The sequence below is a fragment of the Petromyzon marinus genome, chromosome 5, assembly GCF_048934315.1.
Source record: "Petromyzon marinus isolate PM22_M1 ecotype Great Lakes invasive population chromosome 5, UKy_Petmar_22M1.pri1.0, whole genome shotgun sequence".
NCBI classification, from domain to species: Eukaryota; Metazoa; Chordata; class Hyperoartia; order Petromyzontiformes; family Petromyzontidae; genus Petromyzon; species Petromyzon marinus.
In genome coordinates, this window is record NC_133671.1 from 13173046 (window position 1) to 13191258 (window position 18213).

The following is an 18213-nucleotide window of genomic DNA, read 5'->3' on the forward strand; positions in this document are numbered from 1 at the left end:
CTACAATGGTAAGATTGAAAGTCATCAAGAACCTACTTTAAAATGTCTTTAATTGGCACTGTCCCCCAACAATGAAACTGCATTAACCGGGGTGGTCTAAGGCCACCAAGCTTACTTGGTTTGAGTCTCCGCTCCCTGGATCATGTGTCTCAGGACATTCGGAATCTGTCTGCTGCCTGCTTGCTCGCAGATGTTAAAGAGCTCCATTACACAGTTGACAGTAGCAGGCTATTGCCTGTCTTACAAGGGTAACATGATAGCAAGTGTCCCTGAAATGTAAGAATTAAAGAGTTTGAGTAAGGTACAGCATTGCCATGTGCTTTTTACACCAAATCTTCACTATTCTCACCATTATCATTGAACAGGCACTTGAAAGAGGGGGTGTATTTACAGCCAGCATACATGAAACTTTAAGTGATAATAATAAGAGTATTATACTTCATGACAAATGTGCACTATTATCACCATTTCAGACAGTATTGGCAGCATCTCACATGTATAAAGGAGTAGAGACTACATGGCAGTTTTATTTAGAACTTAAAAATCTTACATATCAGACTTGAAACCTTTCCAAGCAATAGTTTTTGTTTTGTTTTTTGTTTTATTCACCCATTTTGTTAGGATTGTGCTTTCAGTGTGATTATTATACAAGGCAGACATTTCCACATCGAACGCTTCAAGCATGCAATGGCTCGCCTTGTTTCATAGAACTGCTATGGTAGATAACTTCGCAGAATTATCTCTGACATTACTTCCAGAAACTTCTTATCGACAGTGGGCTTCACACCTTTTTATATGACCTGTAAAAATATGCTTAGCCAAATATGCCAAATTGATAAATAAATCAAAGATAATTTACATCCTATTTTCAATCCATTGCAGGGCACAGGCCTCCCAATGCTGTATTGCTCATGGGGATGTTTAACCATACTTCACCAAACTGGTTAATTCTGGTTGGTAAATGGTGGAGGGCCAGGAACTGATCAGATACCACTTGCCATTAATGCTAGCTGTGGCTGGAAAACGGACTTGGGTCACCAGGTTCATTGTGCAGTGCACTACCTACTGCGCCACTGCTTCTCCCCCCCCACCCATACCAAACGAAGTGACACAAATTTACAATGATGGACTTTTTTGTGTTGTTCCCCATGGTGACTGGACCAAAACCATAAACTAACTCCGCTTGAGAATCCGGTTTAATCTCAGGTGGCTCAAACCCAATTTCTAACCCAGCATCTTAAGAAGTGCTCGCTTATGTTGCTGACGTAATATCCCCCTGAGCTATCTGGCCACCTCTGTAAGAATGCTGAAAAAAAAAGTTTTTACATTTTTGCTATGGCTGTGTTTTTTCGTGGTGATGGTGACGAGGTCTGCTTGTGTTTTTTTGTTTGTTTGTTGCGTGGCAGGCACACTACTCGACGGGTCATACGGCAGCGGCATTGATGTCCACAACCTACACGCCACAAACGCAGAGCCATCGAGGTAGGTAGCACGGGAACTCAACGCTGCTCAACCCTCGGGTTGCCGAATCATGGGAAAAATAATATCTCACACGCAGAAGAGTGGTGAACTAATTGTGAATGTATTGGCTTGAGCGGTTTATTATTATTATGCAAATGGTTTAAAAGTGGGACTTTGAATGCCCCGAGAAGACTCAGATTTCCCAGGATGGCTAGCTCAAACAGAGGGTGTCCTGGGAAAACCAGAACAGGTGGTAACCGCACACATTCTCATCCACTGCGTCCTGTATGCTTCTGCCCCCAGTGGGGTCTCAGGTCTTTGAATTAATCATACGCTGCGTGTGTCTCTGTCGCTGTTCAGCTGTACCACATGGTGCTTTATGATGGCCGCCACTGAAGATTTAGATTTTTGCATACACCTTACACGCATGCCAATCCGTTCAATCGTTGCTAAAGTTGTTTTGAATTCTATTGTCAAATAAATGATGATTGAAAAACGATCACTGATTCTGAACACAATTGTTGGAAAAAATCTATAATTGATAACCATTTTAGAAGTCAGAAAAAGTCGTGTTTATTTACCGATTAATGAAAAAATAATAACCGGTTAAGAACTCGTGTGGACAGTGAATTCACAATGAGTCAAAAATTGCACATCCATGATGGGTGGGCCAGCAGTGTTCAAAATTCGATGCTTTGCTGTTAATCTTTAATAGAAGTACAATATGTACTTTTCAAATGATAGCTGCACTTTTAAGAACATACTCCATTGAACTGCCGTACAACAAACCACTGCTCTCGATGTTTTTGTGAGAGCGACCCACATGAACATTTTGATCATGAATCGCGAAATTAATCGTAGTATTTTTCTGTTAGGCAATTGCAAGACAGTTTTAAACATCGCTTTCGTGAGCCTGCAAAATACGCTACCGTAATTATGTTCCTTTCCAGTAGGCATGGAATGATGCAGAGATTCCAAGAGTTGTTATTTGTGAAGTTATTTGTGAAGTTGCAATTCCATTCAATAATCTTTTGAGTTTATATCTCATGTTTCCAACGTTATTTGCTCTTGCGTTTGTTTTCTTATTTGTAGTTTCGTTTATTCTATTTGCCTAAATGTGTCATAAGCACTGTGTCGCATATTATTTTACATAAATACTATACAATGGATTCTGCCATGCACGATTCGATGGATGTATATTGTTGTAAGAATAGTATTTGGATAATCAATGTGGCATTACATAGCAATGTGGTTAGCATTGTTGTGGCTTCTCATCAGCGATGTTAATGAAGTGTCTACTCTGTGGTGCTGTGTTAAATTTGAATTGCCCTGTTTGAGGATATCTGGGTCCTGCTTCATACCTACCTACTTGTATTCTGTGTGTTTGTCATGTCAAATATTTGTGTGTTTTGTATGTGGGGAGCAGTGGTGCATTACAAACCCGGTGACCTGAGTTCGATTTCCGCTAACAGCTAATACCAGCGGCCAATTATCTCAGAACTGTTTTTTGGCGTCCCCTAGGTCGACTCAGCCTGAAATAAGTACTTTTTGCGATGTGTAAACATCAACACTGGTGGAAACAAATGCCAGGCTTTGTTCTAGCCACACCAGCCCCTTGTTGTGTGCCTTGCCAATGATTTTAAGTGCTCTCTAACAGCGCGGGGGATCTTTGCCCGTGTTGGTGTGTGACGTAGATGTCGTGGATGAGGACATAGTGCGCTTCAAGTACGTGCAGAAAAAGAAGAAGGGCTACGTGCGCATGCAAACCAACATGGGAGAACTCAACCTGGAGCTGCACTGCGGCATGGTGAGCCGTGAAACCCGTGGCCACACATACACCTGGGCGTAACTTGTGCAGCCGCTTGCGAGCGCGCCCGTAACTCATCGAGCAGGGTTCTTCGTCTGTATTTGCCAGCGGACCACGCGATAGACTTAAGGATGTGCCCACAGGCCGGTGGTCGGCAACGAAAATAACAAGAAGAGAATTTTTTTTTCTATTTCGGCAAAAATATCTCATGTTGCAAGTGTCGCAGTGCACGCGAATACCCAGACGGACCTGAATAAATAACGTCACAAAGCAAACCTTAAAGAGCCGCATGTTGCTCCAGAGCCGCAGGTTGCCAACACCTGCCATAGGCCCACGTGACATTGAACGTCATGTGTATACACGTTGCAGGATAAATAATCACTTGGCAGCACTTTGTGAATGGTAACTTTTGCCTGCAGCTGATGGATTTCTACAATATTTTGGCCTTTATAATGCCAGTGGCCCTCAAGCCACATAAATGTGGGGTGGGGGAAGTGCAGCCAGTAAAGACTCGCAAGATGTTATTTTGATAGTACGTATATGGCAATCCAGCTAACGTAGTCGTAGTGCGCGTAGACCGTATTCTCCAAAATTCGAGACGCTCTGGAAAGTGAGACACACGCCAAATTTGTGTTCACTGCCAATAAAGCAATACAAATCGTGTCCCCACACACCTCCTGAATTGTTCTTGGTTCTTTCGGTAAAGTCACGTAGAAGGGAAACAATAAAATAATAAAAAACATAAAACAATAAAATTATCACAACGTTTCGACTGCAACACACGCAATCATCATCAGGTGTGAAAACCACAGCAAGAAAATTTGAAAAAAGTGCCGGTTTTTGTTTTAACGTTAGCACCACGGAGAGCGATTTGGCAGTTTGTTCAGATGGACGAGTCCATCTATGTTCGGAAAATCGCTCTCCGTGGTGCTAACGTTAAAAAAAACGCCACTTTTTTCAAAGCTTTAAATCAAAATATCACCCTCTTATTCTTAGCTGTTTCGGTAAAGTCACGTTGAAGGGAAACAATAAATAATACAATATATATAAAACAATAAAAATTCTCACGACGTTTCGACCACAACGCAAACGGTCATCATCAGGTGTGAAACACCAACGGCAAGAAACATTTGAAAGAAGTGTTGGGCCGCATTTATTTATTTATTAAACGGTGTATTTATTTATAAAAACCGTTAGAAACCACGGGCAGCGATTTGGCACTTTGTTTAGAAGGACGGGCGGGTCCATCTATGTTCTGAAAAGAGGAGGGGGGAGACGAAAAATTAATGTATGCTGTCTGAAAGCCACCGTAAGCGTGAACAATCAATTAAGACCTGAAATGGTTTATCAAAACCTTCCAATGATTGCCATCTGGCTACCATGAGAGATTCGTTCATGAGGCTATCCACATATACAAGCACAGAGACAATTTCAACCGAGAAAATGGATTCTGGCTTAGCAATCATTGGAAGGATTTGATAAACCATTTCAGGTCTTAATTGATTGTTCACGCTTATGGTGGCTTTCAGACAGCATACATTAATTTTTCGTCTCCCCCCTCCTCTTTTCAGAACATAGATGGACCCGTCCTTCTAAACAAAGTGCCAAATCGCTGCCCGTGGTTTCCAACGGTGTTTATAAATAAATAAACAAGAATTACACCGTTTAATAAATAAATAAATGCGCCCCGACTCTTCTTTCAAATGTTTCTTGCCGTTGGTGTTTCACACCTGATGATGACCGTTTGCGTTGTGGTCGAAACGTCGTGAGAATTTTTATTGTTTTATATATATTGTATTATTTATTGTTTCCCTTCAACGTGACTTTAGCGAAACAGCTAAGAATATGAATTACTGCTGTCACGAAAGCTTTAAATCAAAATCTCACCCTCTTATTTATATTTGCTGCCCTTACTACCTTGTTGTAAGGGCAGCTGGCATGAAAGCCTATTTCCAAAGTGAGGAGATGGAGTCGTTCCTTACAGGTGGTGGTTAGTATTGTCTCTTAATTGATAAGATCAATGGGACAAAGCGTATTGCTATTAATGTCCCCCGGGAGCCTGTTGTTGGTGGTGGTGGTGTTTTTAATGCAGCCCTGAGCCGTTTCAGGCCAGCATACTCATCACTATGGTTAAAATCAGAGCTTACCGTAAGCATTACGCTCTCAGGTTTGTCACGTGGATTGCACAGAACGTTATTGGGTCGTTCTTTTTTTATCCTTCTTAAAATATATTTCCCAATCACACTGTGCTGCTTAAATGTTGGCGCACAAAACCTCTGGGGAATTTTAAATTAAGTTGGCGAATGCAATTGAAAGGTAAGTTATTTCTTCCGCTTGTATTCGGTCATCTTGCTTCAACGTGAAGGGTAAGAACTAAAACAACGAGCAGAGACTCGAGATTTATCTCTGATTCCATAGTCGGCTAGTTTGAATTTCTGTTCTCACTACGAAGGTCACAAGTGCAGCAGATGTTTCATCTGGGACGTTGCACCAGTTTTCATTGATAACTCTGAATCAACAAATGCCGCAACAATTTTCCCTGCCCCCTTGTGCTCTCCCAACATTGCTTTTTATCTGTTGACAAGTGCTCCAGCGTAGGATATTTGGTAGGCTATGGGACAAATATAGGATTTTGTTTCGCCCTCTTGACTTTTTTCATTGAAAAAGCTATTAAGACCACGGGGCTGGATAAAGCAAGCTTGGCTCATGCTCGAAATCCATCCTTTTGAGGTGTCACACAAATGTGGCAGAACTATCAATCTGCAGGAATGCCAACACTCCAAACAAAAGTGCTTCCGCGTTCATTGCGCAAGCACTTACTGAGGCTCTCGCCCATCAGACTGTCAGCGACTTACATTTCTTGCGTTTCCTTTGGTGGGAGGCGGGGGGGCTTTGTCCTTGTGAATTCATTGCGATTACTGGGACGTTGGGCCCTCTATGCACGAACGAGTGCACTTTCATCAATGTTTGTTTGCCTTTTCCCTGCGTGTTTACTTTGCTTGAAGCAATTATGCTGAATGGGGTGATTTTTTTTTACCACTGTTCTTTCCAGGGAGTGCACAAATAAAATGTGATGGAAATTTTTTTTTAAGAAAATATGTTAACAGTAACAGGAAATAGATGCACTTTACAAAATGTGGCTTTCTCTGCAGTATTTACTGCATATAACATAACATAAAAAATATTGGCAAATTCACGTGCTTGTTGCGTGTTATTTTCTCAAATGCACATCGTTTATGTAATAATGCACGTGTGATCATGCTTGAAGTTTTTGAGAATTCGGGAAAGAATGTATGATTTGCTACACGCTTTTTAATCACGCCTGCATTTTTCCCGCATTAATTGGACACATCTTTCAAAGTGATTCTTTCTCTCCAATTCCTTCCCTCTCCCTGCCCTCGTTCTAGTCGGCTCTGCTTCACAAGCTGCTAGGTTTAAAGACATTCTCAACAAACAAACATGTTGTACATTAGTCTCTTGCAAAAGCCAAACAAAAATATCAATCTCACGCCGTTTTCTGAATGGTGTGTGTACACACTATGCAATAGACATCGCAGCAGCTGAGGAAGACACGCATTTAAGACGGGGCCTTGGGAACATGTGAAAAATTAATGTGTGGCTCTTTTTAAATTTATTAGTGGCTGGTGTTTGCTGTCAACTCGCATGGCACCATTATTTTGAGGTGTTGTATTTTTGGTGGGCATAGAGCACGGACGGACGTTGCAGTGTGTGTGTATGCGTGCAGACCATCACTCATGCCAGCGTTCAACTCCAAATTTCATTTTCCCCATTTCATGTCAGCGATATGCTGATAAAACTTGTGGGTTTGTCATCTTTGCCAGTTATTTCCATCGTAGCACAGTTACCTTCGGTTCATCTTTGAGGTTATTAATGGTTTTGGGTATATACTCAGCATTTGCTTATAGGATTAACAGTGGGATCGTATTTAGAGTTAAGTATAAGAGGTCATATGACCAAATCACCTGGACTGCACCTGATCTTGTCATATCTTGTAAGCTAAGCAGGTTTTAACCTGGATAGTGTTTGGATGGGTGCCCGTCATGCACACACAGGTTGTTATAGGCTACAGGTACTACGTGGTGAGCAGCCGAAGGCAGTGCGGCAAAATGTATATTTTACTGTACCTCTATAGTCCCCGCCTTTACCAAGCTGCACTGACCTATACGGTGACGTATGGTCGAATAACCACTTATGGTCGACCCGGCATTAGGAAACCTTCATTCAGCGTTATATTGACAAAAGGGCCTCGGACATATGCATAATAGGTAGGATATAGACTAATGTTTACGTCAGCTTTTGGTATTAAGATGGCCGTAGCAATGTAGTAAATGGTTAAAATTAGCATTCGGGTTAACATTGCAAGTATTGAGTCGTGTTGGGGATATATTTACAAGTAGGCATGTAATGAATATTACTGTCAGGGTTAGCATGAGGACAGGAGCACATTTTTTGGTAATAGCACTTATATTTTGTATTGCTTTTGGGTCTAGAATACTTAGGTAGCAATATTTCCATTAGTTATGTATTGTGCGCCATTACCCTTGTAAGAGCAATTTATTTTTACTACACACTTTGTGAAACCAATCAATGGAGGTTAAAATATAAGCAACCTCAGTTTTCTTTTTAAAGTTGACGCAGGATTTGTGTATAAATAAGTTGCCATTTTTGCACAAGCATAACCCTGGTGTCGGTTTAATTTCAGCAGGCAGCATGTGCTTAGATTATTATAAATGTCACTTGTGAATTATTAATGACTCAAATTGCAAAACACATTTCACGTGCGCACAAATCATTGCTAAGCCTACACTACTCTCTCCCCACGTAACCCTCAACCCCTTTGGAAACTTGGACGATAACACTAATTGGTGACGGTCTGTCATGTGTGCGGCCTGTACATTTGGAATGCTGTGTCAGTAGAATCGTTGGGGGGCATGTGCACTGTGAATATGTTTGCATCTTGTTGCAGCATGTCCTTGGAATCCCAGGTTAATTCTGTGGTGGGTGCCCCTGGTATATTTGATGTCTTAACAGAACCCCATTATTTTCAAACAAGACCAGTGTGTATCCCATTCACAGTTTGTAATGTTATTGATATTTTTTTATATTATGACAATAAATCAAGCAATGCTAAAGAAAATCAAACACTGGATAAACGACTGAGAGACAAATCACGAGACTATTCTGGAAGGCGCGCAATCCAATGCTTATAATAGTTGCCGTATGGTACTAAACTGGAACTGACTGGCACGTGTCGTTTCTGTATGACCTTTCATGGCATTGCCTCGCACGCCGTTCAAATATTTGAGGTTCAGTTGTGCAATTAAAACATTCATAATTCACTTAGAGGCCCCGCCCCACATAAAAATTATCCATCACATACAAAACACGGAATGTTTACAAATCCTATGAAGAGGACACTCGAAATTATGGTCATTGGTTCTCCTGTTGTTGGAATGCAACGGTGGCCGCTTGTATCTTGCTCCTCCTCGTCACTGACGCTACTTGTAATTGTCGCCGATAGGTTCCCAAGACATGCGAGAACTTCATTCTGCTGTGCCAGAAGGGCTACTACGATGGAACCATATTCCATCGGTCGATCCGCAACTTCATGGTGAGTGGAAGCTTTTTATTTTGACTTCTTGTATGAATTGCTGCTTGGGATTGAGCTGTGATGCTGCAGGGGTTATTGACTGCGCTCTGAACCCAACAACCTGCATTTGATATAGTTATGAGAACGGCTACACACCAGATTTTTGACAGATCTTTTTCTGAAAATCTCTTCAAATGGCCTTTTTATCTTTTTCAATACTCTGCTATGAGTTTGTCACTTTAAAGTCAAACCGATATTGAAATTTAGCCAAATTTCGTGAAAAAACACATGTTTCATGCAGTCATTGGTGACTTGCTCAGTTCGAAAAATAAGTTGTACCGCTGGTGGCTGACACCTTGATTCAAACGCAGGATTTTTCAGGCATGCCCACTCAGTCTGACCCCTGATCCATCTGGCGACTTGTGTTTTTGCGTATTTTATTGTTTTGTTTCACTTGGTGGTTCTTTGCTTCCTTTTCATGCATACCATTTTAATCATTGCAACTGTTCAATATTTATAACAATTTTTTTCCTTCCTTGTCTGCTTTAGCTTGCACTCTAAGACCCTTCAGAATAATCAATTGTTTAGCAGTATTATTGGAGTCTGGAGCATAAATTCTATCTCTTGTAATTTTAGTAGCCTCATTAGGTTGTTTCTTTTACAATCATCCATACGTTATATCTTAATGGCAGGTATTAATGTATGTGTATTGTTGTTATTGCAGTGGTTCTTGGAAATACAAAGTTTGGAAATTGCAAGAACATTTTTGTAAATTAATTTATCATCAGGATACCTCTGCAAACAATTACCAGGTGCTTTTAAAATATATCTGAAATAATTTACCGATCTAAGAAGTTTTGCCAACTTAAAATAAAATTAATGTATCTTTCTGATTCACTTTCTCACCCTATCATTTGATAAATAGGCCTTTCTCCTGCAAGCACCAAACAATCTTAAATAAGAACTATCTTTCTACAAATGCTATTAAATCATTGGTACACTTTAATATATATTCACCTTGCACCTTGTCATGCACTACACTTCAGCCATTCGAGACAGCACAGTAATTGTTTCCAGAAAAGTAGAGGGCACGTTCCCAAATTTTGGCACATGCAGAGTTGAAGCCACGTTGAACAAAACTGAAGTAGATTCCATGTTTTCCTTTAACGCTGAATCGATTTAATTCAGTACATCCTTCTGCTGCTGTGTATATCATGAATGTGCTGAGAATCTGTGACCTGGAATAAAATATATGATAGGGTTTTAGCTGATGGGATGAAAGTTGAGTCCCTTTGCTCAGCATGATTTAGAAGGTAAGGTACATTTGTGTGTGTGGAGAGTAGTAGTGTAGTGGTTAGGGCGCTGAGCTACGAACCCAGCAACCTGAGTTGGATTCCCGCTCACGGTCAACACCAGTGACGATAATGAAAATAAGTCTTGGTTCTGCCCTAGGTCGACTCGGCCTCAAATGAGTACCGAGTGCGATGTGTAAGCATCACCACTGGGGAGACAAGGTGGGCGGGTGTGGTGCTGGTCACCCATCCCTTGTGTACCGTGCCGGCCTTCATCGGTGCTCGATAACAGCACTTGCCTCAATTGTTTAAGGTTATACGGAGGATATTTGTTCTTTGTTGTGTTATGAATGGTAATAATGCAGCTTTTGCATTGTTCTGATTACAGATTCAGGGTGGAGACCCAACAGGGACTGGCAAAGGTATGGTGCCTATACATTACATTTAAAAGGCAATCATTCTTTCTTGACATTCGTTCCAAGAAGTGGATGCACACTTGTGGTTGTGAGATGGACTATCATTTTGCATGTCGCGCGCGTGCGTGCAAATGTGCTTTTGTGGATGGGCAGATACATTTGCGTGTACATTTTCAAAACACCTCGGTGATGTCAAATTGCACCTAGCCTGGTACAGTTTCTGCGTTAATGTCACCAAAATCGGTGGAAAATGAGGGGTGGCTGTTTTTTTTGCATACTTGCACAAATTCGTGTTTGGCCAGTGTGACCCATGCAGACATAAATTTGGTAAAAACAAGATTCTGTGTTGGACAATACGCTCAAGGGCATTAATCGGTGAAGATATTCAGTTGTCTGTGATTAAATACAAATCTCTCATTAACGATGAATAGGCAAATTTCGATTTAAAGCTTTCGTGACTGCAAGGATTCATCTTCTTGGTTCTTTTGGTAAAGTCACGTAGAATGAGAATAAAACAAAATAAGACAATAAAATTCTCACGACGTTTTGGCCACAACACAAGTAGCCTTCGTCAGGTGAAGGAACAGAACTGTCGGGACGACAGCGCTTCAATGAACGCTGCTAAGATTCGCATCGTCTTTTAAGCTAGGTGGGAGAGGTAAAGCGCCTTGACAAAGGAGTTTACATATCAAACAGGAGAATTTAGCATTGAAATAGCTGTGATAAAGTGTTGGTCACAGAAATAGCTATGTTAAAGTCAAAGTTTACATATCAACAGAGGCATTTAGTATATGGATGCTAAAGGACTGCAACTACCCAACTATCATACAATAAACCGATGTGAAAAAACTAAGTATAAACTACATCAATATATTAAATGTACTCAATATATTCTTCAATAAGTTGAGCTATTAACATAAAGTAACTGGGTATACACTACACTATATATTGAATACAATATAGTAAACTAATAAAAAACTCAAATATAAACTACATCAATGTTATCAATAAACTCTATATATTCTCCAATCAGCTGAGCTACTAACAATAATTCGTTATACATTACAATGCCATATGGCGAAAAAATGGGTGGCGGTTTTTTCTTTTCAACGTTAGCACCACGGACAGCGACGAGCTTTGTTCAGACGGACGAGTCCATCTATGCTCGGAACGGAGGAGGGGGGAGAAACAGCCATGATTCGCTGTTATACTCCATGTTATAAACCATACCATTAACCGTGGTGTGAAAGGTATTAAGAGGCAATGCCAGCGAAAGGGCTGCGGTCTGAAGGTCACCGTAAAATACAATTAATTAAGAACCGAAATGGTTTAAAACATCTTTCCAATGGTTACTAAGCCAGAATCCATCTTCTCGGTTGAAATTGTCTCTGTGCTTGTATATGTGGATGGCCTCATGAACGAATCTCTCATGGTAGCCGGTTGGCTTGCAACCGGCTACCATGAGTCTTGGAGAAATCAATGTCATGTGAGCCCACTGAATTATAACAATGATCTGCCACGGCAGAGGAGTTCGTCCTACCGTGTTTCAAGTCTGCTTCATGTTCGCGGATGCGGTCCGAGATATGTCGTTTGGTTTCTCCAATGTAGCTGCTACCACAAACAGACTGATGGCACCCCAATCTTCACCTGAAGAAGGCTACTTGTGTTGTGGTTGAAACGTCGTGAGAATTGTATTGTCTTATTTTGTTTTATTGTTTTATTCTCATTCTACGTGACTTTACCGAAAGAACCAAGAAGATGAATAGGCAATTGCACTTGCGTTAACGCTCTATCTAGTAAATATGCGTTTGGCAGGTTTTTCGAGTGCAAGTCTGCATGCATCATTGCGCTTTTTCTAGTTTTGTAAGTGCCGGCATTTACAATGGTCATTAAGGCTGAGAAGCACATTCTAGTGTATCCAATGCTGGCCCATGTTGGAAACGTTGATAGGTAAACACCGCACCTCTGAAGGGTTTAATTCTGTTTTGTGTTTGCTTTGTGTACTGTTGGTCGGTCTTTGTGCGCCATACATTTGTCAATCTGTATTTGGTATTCTGCTGTGTGTACCGTAACGTCCCTTGCGCACGTCTCGCATTTATGTAAATCTGTGTTCCTATTTTGCGGCACAATTTCAGCCGGGATGCAGCGCGATCTCCGCTTCTCCATTTAAACAACACTGAACCACCACTCACCCCAGCGCTAAATTTATCCCAACGCTTTTGTTACTCGAGAGATGGGGATAACGAGCGATGCTGGTGCGGCGTGCGTGCCGTTCCTCGCAGCGGTTCTGCCGGTTTTAGCAGTCGGCTCGTGTTCGGCTCAAGGTACAGCGAGCAAAGCCTCCAGGGACCTCACCACGGTTTCGGCCCATCTTTGCTTTTCCTGCTGCGCATTTTTTTTTACTCTGCATTTTTTTCTCGTGGAGCTGTTTTTGCGGCTGCAGCTCAGTACATGGTGTTAGGTGGTGCTGATTAAAGATGCAGCTTGATTTATAGCCTGTCACAGCTGGCAAGTCTTTAACCCCTCTGTGTAGATACAAGACGTTGGTTTATGCTAATGAGGAATGTGGGCTTTGTTTTTTTTTTGTTGGGTTATACGACTGTTTCTTCTGTGACCTATCAGCGCTGCACAATGAACGGATGCTCGAGTGTCAGAATTCTGGCAATCCTCTGGCACCTTCTGATGCTTTTGTTTGCTTCTTAGTGCATAGCAGGTCTTGCTGTTCTGGATGCAACCGATTAACTTTGGTGTAATTTTTGAGGTTTTTATTCATTGATACCAGCACATGTGGGGAGTACGGTGCATTGATGTCCAGCGGTCTCCAGCCTTTTGTCGTATTCGGCAAACACGTCGCATTGGCAGATGAATTGGGTATTAAAATGCCTCGATAAATGGTGTTGACAATTTACTTATTGAGGAAACCAGAGCACCTGGATAAAACTCACGCGCGAGGGGGGAAAATTTCCCCCCCCCCCCCCGAAGATCGAAACAGATGGCGATTGGTCCACTTGCTTTACTGCCTTCTCCTGGTGAGCCAGGGTATGGCACCTCGATACCCACGGAAAGGGCGTTTCACAATATTTTTGTGATCCAACAACCCTCACCTCCACAAGTGGTGGATTACAGGCCACATGCATAGCCACCACCGCCTGGCAAAAAGACACTTAAACATCTTTTTGAAGTAATGTTACGCTTCTTTAGAAATCTTTCTTCATTTAGCGCTCTACATCGTCTAAGGTATATGGAGTGCTGTTCACATTTTTATACGGCATTGAAAAATATTTTTGAGTTCCATGTTAATGTCCTTTTAATATTATCTTTTCAAAAGTAATTATCTCCATATTGCAATACTAGTACAGTTCTTCATCTTTTGATTAACTTTAAGTTTTAGTTTATTTCCATTTCCACAAAGCAATGGTGCATTTTTGACATCCCTTCAATTTGTTTTGAAAAACAAAAACTCAAATTTCACAACCTCTTATGATAACTCATTGTTTTATGCCAATATTAAATAATTCACCCATACTTTTGTAAAGCTGGGTGAAATGTGTCTACATTAGAATGTTTTTTTACTTTATCCTGAAGGTTTCACAGCGTCACAGCGCCTAGTCGTATTCGCTATATAGATGTAGAGCTCTCAAAGGTTAATTAGGATGGATTTTTGGCTAATGTGACTGCCTATGCCATCAGTGTTCCACCAGAGGGCCTTTACACATCATCCATACCAGTGGCCCTGCTGGAGTAACTGCACATGGACAGAATCAAGACTGCCTAGCAGCACTCACTTGTCATGATGCCACTTTACTTCAGCCAGAGCACTACCTTGTGCATGTGATACCTTTAGTAATTTTGTACAGAATCCTTCAGAATTGGGTTTTCAGCAATACTTTAACTAATTGTTGGCAGTAGACAAATAGCCTCATCTGAAGATTAACATCCCATTGGCAATGGATCTTCTTGGACTATAAGTAATATTTATGCAGCAGCTACCCTGATGGATGAAAGCAGTTTGTAGAGCCCTTTATCCAGCAGTGGATTGCTCATGGCTGATGATGATAAGCAGTTACCATTCGGATACAAGTTAACAAGAACAAATCTTGCCGTACCACATCCGCTAGGTACACAAGCATGGGGTCAGAGACAGACATTGTGGTAACAGGGTTTGGCGCAAATTGCCAGCTGGTGGTTTTGTCTCAGACAGGAGCCTCAATTAGTCTTTTCATGTTTTCAGTGTTTCACGGAACCCCGTAGCACGCTGCTAGACAGGTCCCTTGCTCCCAATTTGCAACGCTCATTCAGATTCCATGTCCATATTCTCTTTTCATAATTTGGAAGGCTGCCAAATCCATTTGCTTTCTAGCCACTTCTGACTTGTGATACAGATTTTCCAAAAGTACCTTTAAAGCAAACCGCAAAGTGCTCTGCTGAGATATGCAAGCAGACCCAGCCACAGGGGCATAGAGTTTTGATGACGATTACAAAGTTGAGTTTTTCCTCCTGCAATTGGATGGTACTGGGACATGACCAGCTGAGCGTAAACACTTCACACGATGGTTTGTACAGAATTGGTTACTGACTTGCACGTGTGGGAATTAAGTGGTCATTCAGAGTCTTAGTTAGAATTTTTCTAGAAAAGGCAGAGCAGACGATTGAAAGATGGCATAAAGTAGCATTGGGCTAAGAATAAACCGCTAAGCTGTTTTAAATCTAATGAAATGTTGTTAATTCTAAGTAAACATAATTTGCTGTTGACCTTACTGAACTCGAGCCATTAAAATGTGTGCGATAATCAGGGGCACTTCATGATAAATGAGCATGGCCTTTGCAAGGGTATGTATGGAATACAGGATTAGTGAAAACAGTCCTCTGCGTGCGTGTGTGCATGTGCAGGGGGTAGTTGCTTGTGGCTATAAGTTCAACCCTGGTGATCTTCGCTTTACCTCCTGGCTTTGTACCCGAGTGACAATTTGTAAAACAAGAATTACCTACCATTGTCCTCCCCTTTACAATGCAGCTTTTATTCGTACGCCATGAATAGAATTGTCATTCAAGATAGCACGATTGTTTCCAAAAGCAATTTTGCCTGGATTTACTCACCCGGATTGAGTACCCTGTGTCAACGCCACCGTTGCAGAGACAAATTGCAGCCAGCTCCAGTCCTGGCCTCAATACCCCCTCATGTGCCATACCACCCACAGTAGGTGCCCACTAACAGCGTTTGACCCCAGCAAATTTAACCAAGCCAACAAGGCGATCTTTGTCCTAGTCTTTGGGTCCATGTCGCTGTGCTTTGCTGCCTGACTGCCTACGCACATGTATTGAATTTAAGCCAGGTTTTAAAGGGATTTGTTTTATGGGGCTGTCAGAAACTGCTCACTGCCATGCTCGCGCGCCTTTCTGCCTCCCATATTCCTCCAGTCTGAATGTGTGCCCCTTCTGTGTGTCTAGCTGTCTGTCTGATTGGTCTGTCCGTCTGCCTCAATGTCAGTTGATTAACACATTACCTCATCCTTCATGTACATCTCAAATCACTGCTGGATGAGGGCCTTCTCATGTCATGAACATACTTCACTCTGCCGGAGCATAGACAGAGTAGCATAGAAGCACAGTGTAACAAAGGAATTTGTTGTACTGCCTTCCACTGCACACCACACAGCCCCACACTCTATAACAACATCATATCACATGGCTTGTGACGTGGCCCACCAGTACACACCAATTTATAACGCGGCTTGCTGTAACAAATAGTTGGAAGAACCCTGCCGTAGAGTATTGTTGTAACCAATCCCTTCTCACACCAACCCACCAGCACCTAATTTCCACTACCTTCGCTGGTAAAAGCCTCCACCATGTAAATTACCTTCCTATTCCTTCAATGTCCACCCACCTCATTCACTTCTGCTTTTTACCTAATCACTGGAAATTAACCCAATCCGAATACCTCAGATGATAAGGTTTTGTACTCTTTGGTTCTATTCGGTAAAGTCACGTAGGTAAAAAATAAAACAACAAAAATCACGACGTTTCGGCCACAACACAAGCGGCCTTCATCAGGTGAAGGGACCAGGCTGTCTCGAGGACAGCGCTGGAGTGAAACACAGCCACGCTCAGACCGCGACCTTTAAGCTGTGTGCGAGGAAACAAGGTGCCTTGACAAATTAATTAGCATTAAAATTAGCATTTTATTGGCCGACTTAGCATGATGAACGGTGTAGAGGTGGTGTACATGCGGGTGAACATGCCGGTTGGCGCGGGGGGGAAGGGGAGTTTACCTATTGATGGTGTGAAAAGGGAATTTTTAAGAGCTGCGAAAGTTTGGGGTAAAATATACTGTACCATTGAAAATTAGTTTAATGTTTGGTTCGATTTAGAACATCTTTCCAATGGTTGCTTAATTTGAAACCATCTTCTCGGTTGAAATTGTGTCTGTGTTTGTAGATCTGAATTGCCTCGTGAACAAATCTCTGATAAAAACCCGTGGGTTTGCAAAGAACCTTGGTATCGGAGAAAATTATATCGTGATCACCCACAGCGTTGTAACAGTGATCAGCTACGGCAGAAGAATCCGTTCTGCCGTGTTTCAAATCTGATTTGTGCTTGCGAATTCGGTCAGAGACATGTCGCTTTGTCTCCCCGATATAGCAATCACCGCAGGTACAACTCAATTTGTAAACCCCGGGGTACTGTAAGTCAGGAATGACATCCTTCACGGATGGGATCAGATCACGAATTTTGTGTACTGTATTGAACCGGACCTGGATCTTGTGTTTGTTTAGAATTTTGGAAATCTTTTTAGTAACGCCTGCTGTATATGGTAGTGTGATGGTTTTGACCAGAGTATCAAGTGGTTGTTTCTGCATGGAGGGAGAAACAGCTTGGCGGATGGTACGGTCAGAGTATCCATTCCTTTTGAGGGCCAGGTGTACATGTTTTAATTCACTGGTCAGGTGGTGTTGGTCCGAAATGCAATGAGCCCTATGGTATAAAGTTTTGATGAGAGAATTCTTTTGGGCTGGGTAGTAGTGGGAATCAGGTTTCAAGTAGGAATCTGTGTGGGTGGGTTTCCTGTAGACAGAATGTCCCAATGAGCCATCAGGTCTCCTCTCAAACAGAACATCTAAGAATGGTAGCTTGCCATCTTTCTCCACTTCCATGGTGAATTTGATGGCGGGATGTCTGGAATTTATGTGGTGTAGGAAAAGGTTCATAGCTGGGAGGCCATGTGGCCAAATGACGAAAGTGTCATCCACATATCTCTTCCACAGGGAAGGTCTGAGGGTGGAAGTCTGAATGGCGTCTGATTCAAATTTCTCCACGAAAATATTGGCTATCACTGGTGACAAGGGGGATCCCATGGGGGTACCCTCATTTTGTTTGTAGAAGGAGCCATTCCAAGTAAAGTAGGTATTGTTGAGGCAGTGCCTAACCAGTGCAGGTGTATCGGGGTCTAGTCCATGTTGGACCAAATTTTCAATTATTTCAATGGTATCAGGTACTGGGACCTTGGTGAACAAAGAGACCACATCGAAGCTGACAAGGATATCGTCAGGGGACAGTACAACGTCTTTGACCATAGAGACCAATTGGGCTGAGTTAAGTACTGCTGAGGCGGTCTTGCCAGTGAAA

The 18213-nt window shown here is 41.9% G+C and overlaps 1 protein-coding gene across 1 annotated transcript in view; it reads left to right on the plus strand.

The window, feature by feature from the left end:
• The window catches only part of PPIL2 (peptidylprolyl isomerase like 2), a 52509-nt gene that overhangs the window by 16739 nt on the left and 17557 nt on the right, over nucleotides 1-18213 (plus strand). Inside the window, exons 11-14 of the mRNA XM_032946986.2 lie at nucleotides 1407-1482; nucleotides 3156-3268; nucleotides 8811-8900; nucleotides 10560-10593. Coding sequence (XP_032802877.1) covers nucleotides 1407-1482; nucleotides 3156-3268; nucleotides 8811-8900; nucleotides 10560-10593 — 313 coding nt within the window. The remainder of the gene's footprint in view (nucleotides 1-1406; nucleotides 1483-3155; nucleotides 3269-8810; nucleotides 8901-10559; nucleotides 10594-18213) is intronic.